Raw genomic sequence first — 10,319 nt, 5'->3', positions numbered from 1 at the left:
TATAAGCAAACATTTTTCACACGTAAGACCCTAATATCAAAATAAATGATACTATTAAAGGTAATAAAAGATAGACTGGGAAACTAGTATGCGCTGTTTTGTTAAACGAGGAAATTCAGATGAGACAGCAACATGATTCTTGCGTTATTTTCTGTCATGTTAAATGAGGTATCATCGGCCTACTACTAGCTCGCATTGGCAGTTCCAGGCGTGTTATGACATAATACTGTATTTGCCGATTTAGGATCATCTGTAGCGGACTTTACTTTCATTTGATTAAATTTATTTTCGTCGATAATCCTTTGAGCTATTTGTTTTAGAAGTTCTTGCCACATTAACACGGTTGAAAACCCACGTCGTGACTTATTTGGTAAAGTGCACGGCAACAAATGTCAACAAGTCTCGATTCAGGTAAGGTTTTTAGAGATAACTTTCTTAATATTTTGAGAATTTTTGTGAAATAAAGACCATAAACCCCGCATTTGAAAGCTCTATCCACGGTAATAAAGAACTTTCTCTAATATCCTAAAGTTTTCCTGAGAATCTTGACCAACTGATTTCTCAGAGTTGAAATCTAAGGCAAAGTACACGGCTTTTGACAAATCTATCGCTTTACTTCATTTTAGCCGTAAATAATTCATACACAAATCTTATTTTAAGCACATTTTATGTATTTTAAAGTTTTCAGCGTGTATTATTGAACTTCTGATAGTTATTTCAAAGTCGAAAATGAACTAAAACCAAATTGATAAAGTACACGGACATTTTAGGTTTGATAAAGTTCACGGTCGTTTACAACCTTCAGTGTATATACTCATTATTTCACTGACTGGTGCTAAAACGAGTTATTATAAATTTATTTATTATTTCTATTCTTCAAATTCATTATTGAACATTGCTCCATGTTTGAAAAGACGCATTGTAATGGAGTGGCAATGCAAGAATGAACGCGTTTTAACAGTTAGACCGACGGAGTCGCCTAAATGATGGACTCATTTTCATGAATCATGGAAACATGTATTATCACACTAAAATTCAGTCCCGTATTTTAACAATATATTCGCAATTGACATATCAAGGGCTTGAAGGGTGTTCCACTTCTTTTTCGTATCGTATATGTAAAACGTGTTTGTATTCATTATACATGGTAAACAGTAACACATAACTGCTTAATAACTCTTCATTTTGTCAATTTTGAGAAAGAAAAGTGTTCTGTACACTGAAACAAATGCATAAGGACAAAGAACACAAAGAACAAATACATTAAGACAAAGTACACAATGCACAAATACATAGGGACAAAGTACACAATGCATAAATAAATTGAGACAAAGTACACAAGGAACAAATACATAGGGACAAAGTACACAAGGAACAAATACATTCAGGGGTGTAGAAAATAATTTATGTAGCAGGGAATATCCCAAAAGTAGGCCGGGGGGGGGGGTCTGTGTGTCCTCCACAGTTAGGGTCAAGGGGGCAACGCCCCTTGTGGGATGAATTTAAGCCTCTTTTAACCAAAATTTCTAGTCTTTGGTGAAGGCACAACGCATAGGGACAAAGTACACAAGGCAGTTACACATTAGGACAAAGTACACAAGGCATTATTACATAGGGTCAAAGTACACAAGGCACAAACACATAGGCACAAAGTACACACGAAAATAACATATAGAGACAAATTACACAAATATATAGGGACAAAGAACACAAGACACAAATACATAGGGACAAAGTACACAAGGCACAACACATAGGGACAAAGTACACAGGGCATTAACACATAGGGACAGAGTACACGAGGCACAAATACATAGAGACAAAGTACACTGAAACAAATACATAGGGACAAAGAACACAAAGAACAAATACATTAGGACAAAGTACACAAGACACAAATACATAGGGACAAAGTACACAATGCCCAAATAAATTGAGACAAAGTACACAAGGAACAAAAACATAGGGACAAAGTACACAAGGAACAAATACATTCAGGGGTGTAGAAAATAATTTATGTAGCAGGGAATATCCCAAAAGTAGGCCTGGGGGGTCTGTGTGTCCTCCCACAGTTAGGGTCAAGGGGGCAACGCCCCTTGTGGGATGAATTTAAGCCTCTTTTAACCAAAATTTCTAGTCTTTGGTGAAGGCACAACGCATAGGGACAAAGTACACAAGGCAGTTACACATTAGGACAAAGTACACAAGGCATTATTACATAGGGTCAAAGTACACAAGGAACAAAAACATAGGGACAAAGTACACTAGGCAAAAATACATAGGGACAAAGTACACAAGGCACAACACATTGGGACAATAACACAAGGCTGAATTACATAGGGACAAAGTTCACAAGGCACAAACACATAGGGACAAAGTACACAAGGCACAACACATAGGGACAAAGTACACACGAAAATAACACATAGGGACAAAATGCACTGATACATAGGGACAAAGCACACAAGACACAAATAGGACAAAGTACACAAGGCACAACACATAGGGACAAAGTACACAGGGCATTAACACATAGGGACAAAGTACACGAGGCACAAATACATAGAGACAAAGTACACAAGAAACAAATACATAGAGACAAAGAACACAAAGAACAAATACATTTGGACAAAGAACACAATGCACAAATAAATTGAGACAAAGTACACAAGGAACAAATACATAGGAACAAAGTACACAAGGAACAAATAAATCCAGGGGTGTAGAAAATAATTTAAGAAGCAGGGAATATCCCTAAAGTAGGCCTGGGGGCATGTGTGTCCTCCCACAGTTAGGGTCAAGGGGGCAACGCCCCTTGTGAGATGAATTTAAGCCTCTTTTAACCAAAATTTCTAGTCTTTGGTGCATGATTTTTTTTTTAACAAGGAACCTTTACATAAATGTACTTAAATATGATACTGAATCTAAGTACTTCCCCCACCAGTGAGGGCTAATTAATAAACCTAATTACAGTCAAATTCAGTTTCAGGAAAATAGTATAACATCTTCAATTTCCAAAACAAATATCAGGATGTTTTGTGACGTGTAAAGCGTACACAATTTCACCGAACGTATATGTAAACTTCATAAAAATAATGGATTATTTTTAGCAGTGACAACGCTGCAAGCTTGTTTCAACTTGCTTACATCCGGGTAACACGCGTATACAAAAAGGACTGTTGTGTAAATGGAAATAGGACTAACAGAAGGCCAGACACGGTCATGCTGCAAAATTACTTCTTTTGGGATCTGAGGAAAAATATTCATTTTTTCACCCTCCATTACTTCGCAAATTATTAACTTCAAAACATCCCCGGAAGGAGATGCAACTGATGAGGTCATGCATCGAGCTAATGTTATTGTATTCGGAACGCTGAAAAACCAAAACCTAGTACTTGAAAACATCCCAGAGAGTGATGCGACTATTGACGTCACGTTTCGAGCTAATGCTGTATTGTAATAGGAACGCGCGGAAACCAAAATAAACAATACCAACAATCAGGGTTTTAAAAGGATGTATTCCGAAAAAAACATTACCAAACATAACATAATTTATTTTTGTTGATGCGGGGAAATCAGCCGGGTGAAGATGCTAAAGTAACCGGGTTATTTTACCGGCTCACGGCCCATTTCAACATAGGGACAATGTTAATAAGGCACAAATACATAAGGTCAATCTACTCAGGACACAACACATAGGGACAAAGTACACAAGGCACAAATACATAGGGACAAAGTACACAAGGAACAAGTACACAGGGACAAAAAACACAAGACACAAATGCATAGAGACAAAGTACAAAAGACACAACACATAGTGACAAAGTACATAAGGTACAAATACATAGGGACAAAATACATAAGGCACAAGTACATAAGGACAAAGAACACAAGACACAAATACATAGGGACAAAGTACACAAGACACAACACATAGGGACAAAGTACACAAGGCACAAATACATAGGGACAAAATACATAAGGTACAAATACATAGGGACAAAGTACACAAGACACAACACATAGGGACAAAGTACACAAGACACAACACATAGGGACAAAGTACATAAGACACAACACATAGGGATAAAGTACACAAGACACAACACATAGGGACAAAGTACACAAGACACAACACATAGGGACAAAGTACATAAGGTACAAATATATAGGGACAAAGTACACAAGACACAACACATAGGGACAAAGTACATAAGACACAACACATAGGGACAAAGTACACAAGACACAACACATAGGGACAAAGTACACAAGACACAACACATAGGGACAAAGTACACAAGACACAACACATAGGGACAAAGTACATAAGACACAACACATAGGGACAAAGTACACAAGACACAACACATAGGGACAAAGTACACAAGACACAACACATAGGGACAAAGTACACAAGACACAACACATAGGGACAAAGTACATAAGACACAACACATAGGGACAAAGTACATAAGGTAAAAATACATAGGGACAAAGTACACAAGACACAACACATAGGGATAAAGTACACAAGACACAACACATAGGGACAAAGTACACAAGACACAACACATAGGGACAAAGTACATAAGACACAACACATAGGGACAAAGTACACAAGACACAACACATAGGGACAAAGTACACAAGACACAACACATAGGGACAAAGTACATAAGACACAACACATAGGGACAAAGTACACAAGACACAACACATAGGGACAAAGTACACAAGACACAACACATAGGGACAAAGTACATAAGGTACAAATACATAGGGACAAAATACATAAGGCACGAGTACATAAGGACAAAGAACACAAGACACAAATACATAGTGACAAAGTACACAAGGCACAACACAAGGGGACAAAAACACAAGACACAACACATAATGACGAAGAACACAAGGCACGTGTACAAAGGAACAAAAACACAAGGCATAAATACAAAGGGACAAGGTATAAACGGCAAAAATATAAGGACAAAGCTCTTATGTAGGTAAAGCGAACAAGGCACCAGCACATGAGGTAAAAACCGAAGACATTAACAGATGTGAATATTTGGATAAAATCAGAGTCCAAAACGCACAATTGACAAGAAACACAAGGCCAAATCGCAAGGGACAAAGTGCACAAGGCAAGTAGGCACAACGTACACAATGTAAAATCACACAGGGACAAGGTACAGAATGAAACAACCTCACCGTGACATATTGCAGAAGAAGCAATCGAAAAGGGACAAGAAATACAAGACACTCAATGCAGACGCATGGGGACAAAGTACACAAAGAGCTGGCAAGAAGGAACACATTACACAAGGTATACTCGCTCAATGACAAGCTACAGGACGAACAAACACGTCTTGACATATTGAAGAAGGCACTACCGCAATTGGAAATGAAATGACTTACATCTTAGGACAATGTAAACAAGGCACATGCACATTAATATAAAGTAAACAAGACATAATACACAAAAACAAATGCATTGAGACATAGTGTACATGGCAACAGCACATACCAAAACACGAACACATTTGGACAACATACACCATGCACAAGCACAAAGGGACAAATTACACAAGTCACAATCACATGGGGAAAAAGTACACAAGGCACATACATGCAGTGACCATTAATGAGGACGCAATCACAATGGTCAAAATTAAACTTTCAAGCACTTGCACACAGGAAATGTGAACACTTGGCACCATCGCATTGACACAAAGACACAAGGTGCAACCATATAGAGACACGATGTTTAGAGACACAGTGTACACAACATAGAAACAACTAAGATAGTACACAATCACATGAACACAAAGTGAACACGGCATTAAAGCATTTATACAAAGTACACAAGGCACATGCAAGTAGGTATTTACGTTAACAGCACGTCAGCGGTGTACATTATAATCCACATGAATAGGTATTAAACTTAACAGTAGGTAAGCTGTGAAAAGTTTGTATGCTGTGAATGTTATATTCAACATGAATAGATCTTAACGTAAATAGGACGTAGACAGCAAAACGTTTAGTTCCAGAAACTGCCAATTTCGAAATTAAACTGGAAGACCAAATTTTGCATGTTTTGTATAAATATTAATATACGCGTTGATGATAAGAATGCCGTAGAAAATAATACAAACGCTTATAGAATATATCGTAAATAGATTATGCATATAAGTTCATTTGAAGTGTCACGGAAGTATGATTAATTAATGAGTAATTAATGATTATTTAAATTATTGCGTCTGCAATTCACAATTAAATTGTATGAAAGCGTTAAAATCATTTTTTATCATAGCTGGGAGGAATTTTATTGCCTATATTACAAAAAATAATATTGAAAGCTTTTAATATCTTTAAATTGCATAGACCAACCTGTGTGGAAATTTACCCCTATATTATACGCAGTCTATAAAAGTGTATTTTTTCAATTATTTTTGTATTATAAGATGCTGATATAAACCGCATCAAAACAACTGGTAAACCGTTTTGCGTGTATATTAACATTACTTTAGTACGCAATATGTATACAAAGTGTAGATACGACTTACATAACATTGTAGGAAGCCTAGCGCCGGAGCATGTTTGTACCGATGTCAAGTCTATCTCAGAGGTTTTCGAGAAGTCAGCATGCGAGCATATTGGATATGTCAGAATGTTAAGTTGGTTCGTTAGTATAACGAACGGAACATGCACGTAAGTGCCGTCTTTTAACTATTAACTATTAACTGCAGAAACATATTAAAGCAAGAAATTTAATCATTACCTTTTTTAAAACTCGTTTTCGGTAATGTGTAGAATCATTTTAAATACTATTTTCGAACTTTGAGTAGTCCTCATATATAGAGCCACGAAGTAATATATTTAAATATACTTTTATTGAAAATACATTGTTTAGTATTAGTCTTTGTGAAATTGGATCTTTCGTTACACATAAAAAAGCCTAAGTGTTTCAGCTTTCCTTTAAGTCATAAGACCCTAATGTCGAGTTGATTAGTCAATCAACAAGACATCCAGGTAAACAATCAGAGCCGAATTGCTATTGTCTTGCTATAGTTAGCTCGCTATTCACCTGGATATTTAGATCCACATTTAAACGACGAAGTTAAAATTAAAGCAGCATGACGCGCCAGCTGGGCCTTTGGAATTCATGATTTTAAATAACGAGCTGAATGTGAGATGAAAGACGGATAAGCTCACCGATTGAACTTTGTTACTGTAATGTCAAACAGAACATCGTGCTGATGAGGAGTCAGTAGAATGTTCGGCTATCGAGCTTAATATCGTATTGCTAAAGGAGGAGCCATCTTGCATAAATATTATAACCAACACCATTATACTTAAAAGTAAGTCTATTTTTACAATAATTGTGATACGCTTTTTCAGATTGGTGGACGAGTTGCTGCATTGCGTTGCTGAATCAATTTGGAGAGAGCGTGAGCAAATAGAATCGTGTGTTCTGCACATGCGAAGTGCGCTTCGATACACACATGTTAGTTCAATGTTTCCAGCATATCCCTTTAAATGGAAGTTCTGTGAAGGTAAGCCTCGTAGTGTTTAAGGTTGCCGATTCTTATAGAATGGATTAATATTTGTAAAGTAAAGTCATTGGTTAACATATGTTTAATTTAGTAGCTAGGATTATGCTATCATAAGTTGTTCCTTTGACACTCTCACATATAAGGACTTGCTATGCCCTTTACCTGAACTTCTTTTAGCGCATTGATTTAAAATAATATTCGACGGTAGTATCCAGCGCTTGTTATAATTAGATGTACATATAGTTGCCATTGTTATTGTGGAAATAGTTTCATCCTTATTAAGCTTTGTTTTCTTTTTATGCTTATGTTTTTCCGGAGCACGGAAACCATAGCTCTGACTGCAATATGTTATTGCCGTTTGTTCTTTTCTATCCTATAATTGTATCCAAAGCACAACCCCTATGGTTTAATTGGTATAGATAACTGATGTGTCATAATGAGAGAAAGTAATGCACAAAAATCTCTCTGCCTAAGCCTAACTCTATAAGCCTTCAAACTTCAAACTCAGATATATCATATGGAGGGGAATGGCAGTGTTAAGAAACCTTTATTTTCTGTATTACTTTGGTATCTGCCCTGTGTTCATTTACACACTTATTTCTTGTCCGGAGCATTACTTCAAACGTCTGTTTTAGGTTTTGACATTCTAATTTATAGTAAGATAGATTTTATCGAATGAAGTGCAGGATACATAACCCTGGATATATTCATACCCATATCATATTGCTTCATATTGTTTTAAAACAAATATGCTTAAATGGAATACTTGACATTATATTGTTTTCACAAATTGGCACCCTAGCAGATAAACACCACAAAGCTGAACTTTCACAGATTTTCCGTTTTGACAACCTTTATGTATTTGAATGGGCCAATGTTTGCATGATTATCTAAAATAAAAAAAACAGTGAAATAGGACTGCTTACAAAAGATCAGATCGCAGATTTTCATATTTCCGTTCGAACATTTATGTGTTATGGGGAAAAGTGTTACTAACTGTTTAAGAAAATGCATAAATCATCAATTTCTTAGATATGAAAAGTTTACATTACTGGTGTTTATGCATGTTTGCATAATTCGGCTCGTTCTAAGACAAAAAATAAAAAAGCTTTCAATCTGTGAGAGTGCAGCTTAAAACAGAACAAAACCCATATTTTAATTTAAGGTACACATGTAGTTTTAGAGATTTGTTTATCATTATCCAGTATCAAAATGCTGAAAAAAACTAGTCTTAATACAGCAGGGGATATGACAGTCTAAAAAATATGTGTCTTTGATTTCCCAGTGTTAAAATGTACTTTTTATTTTTCCAGTCGTATGGTGTGAAAACTTCCACAAATTCACAGATGCTCAAGTCGCATGTTTTGTTAGGTGCCTTTTGGGTCCAGCAGCTATATGTATTGGGGGAGTTCTTGCTTTTCTATGCCTTGGTACCGCCGTTGGAAGAATTTTCAATAATTCGTTTATAGCCTGGTGTATTGAGGCCTTGTTGGGCATGATAGTTGCTGTTATTTGGATTGGCTACAAACCAAAGTTGTTCACGTTGTTTTCAGTAGTCAATATACTTAAATTTGTAATAGACTGTGATTGCTGTGAAGTATACTAGTAGTTGATTTTTGAAAAGAGAACATGAGTTGTAGCAAGACTATAAGCTGACATGCGTGTACCTTCGATTACTTGTAAATCAAACAGAATTGTTCTCATTTCAGGAAAGAATCGCTTGATTGATGGCACTTTCGGGGTTTAAATGCAGTTTGGGTTCTTATAGTATGTGGTGTCCGAATGACTCCACGCGTACTTTAACCAGCCCAACGGCGTTCATATCCACGACAATACCATTTATAACGCAACTTAATACATATGTTTACACATAAAGCTGATTATTTATTTTCAGAACTGTTTAAATAATTTTTAATATCATTTTAGAAAACTTTACTGTTATTCATTCTCATCAATTATCTATATAGAACCCGAGGCTTCATTTCGATGACCAGACATGTACATGATATGCTAAGTACACTATTTAAATCAATATATGGTGATTCGCGATCGAGGTTGTCCGGTTAGCGCAGTGGTTAGCGTACTCGATTCTCACTATGCCTAAACGATTCATTGCATTCTAATTTTATTAATGAGAGTTATAGAGAAAGCAAGAATCATTAACTCATTTTTTCCATATTACGTGGCACCAGGTTAAAGCAATAGCTGCTCGGAATGAGTGAGAGACCACAAACAGACCACATTCTAGATGTGCCACTGTTGTTCTGTTTATATTTGTACTTTCTTATTCTGTTTTTGTGCCTGGTTAGCGTTAATACTATTTTGATATATTATTGGACAAACCCTATTGATTTTCTTTCGTAGAATTCGTTGACCGTGCTAAGACGATATCCCTAACACTTATTAATACCGACAACTGTATATGGCGTTTTGTTTGTGATTGTGTGAGGCGGAATGACGTTCATTAAGTGCCTATTTTATCTTACAACTTGTGTTCTAAACTTAATGTTGGTTAATTGTTAGGCATCTAGGATGTATTATTGCCATTGAACTTGCTCTTTTAATCATTTGGTGTTCAAATGTAAATGCTAGTTAACAATATTGATGTTAGATTGTAAAGCCATATTTGAACAAATGTGACGTGTAAAATAGAATATATGAAATTTCTATCCAAATAATAAAATGTGTATGTAAATATATTGCATAATAAACACATTACGGATGTCTGTGTAGTTTCTTGTTTTGCTGTGTTGTCTTTTTGCC

At 36.0% G+C, this 10,319-nt stretch overlaps 1 protein-coding gene across 1 annotated transcript; it reads left to right on the top strand.

Moving 5' to 3' along the window:
- Positions 1–6,588: 6,588 nt before the first annotated feature.
- On the top strand, positions 6,589–10,282 carry LOC128246787 (uncharacterized). The gene is made up of 3 exons (XM_052965225.1): positions 6,589–6,711; positions 7,402–7,556; positions 8,870–10,282. Exons 1-3 carry the CDS (start codon positions 6,671–6,673, stop codon positions 9,160–9,162), a joined length of 489 nt encoding a protein of 162 aa, XP_052821185.1. The 5' UTR covers positions 6,589–6,670; the 3' UTR covers positions 9,163–10,282.
- The last annotated feature ends 37 nt before the right edge of the window (positions 10,283–10,319 follow it).

This window comes from Mya arenaria, chromosome 9 (genome assembly GCF_026914265.1).
Source record: "Mya arenaria isolate MELC-2E11 chromosome 9, ASM2691426v1".
Classification (NCBI taxonomy): Eukaryota; Metazoa; Mollusca; class Bivalvia; order Myida; family Myidae; genus Mya; species Mya arenaria.
The sequence above is the reverse complement of the archived record's forward strand: the minus strand, read 5'-3'. Positions and strand labels throughout refer to the sequence as shown.

Excerpts from the sequence above, each read along its gene's own strand:
- LOC128246787 (XM_052965225.1), top strand. The coding sequence starts at position 6,671 with ATGTTAAGTTGGTTCGTTAGTATAACGAACGGAACATGCAC. Across the intron at positions 6,712-7,401 it reads ATAACGAACGGAACATGCAC|ATTGGTGGACGAGTTGCTGC; the intron begins GTAAGTGCCGTC and ends ACGCTTTTTCAG. Across the intron at positions 7,557-8,869 it reads TAAATGGAAGTTCTGTGAAG|TCGTATGGTGTGAAAACTTC; the intron begins GTAAGCCTCGTA and ends TTATTTTTCCAG.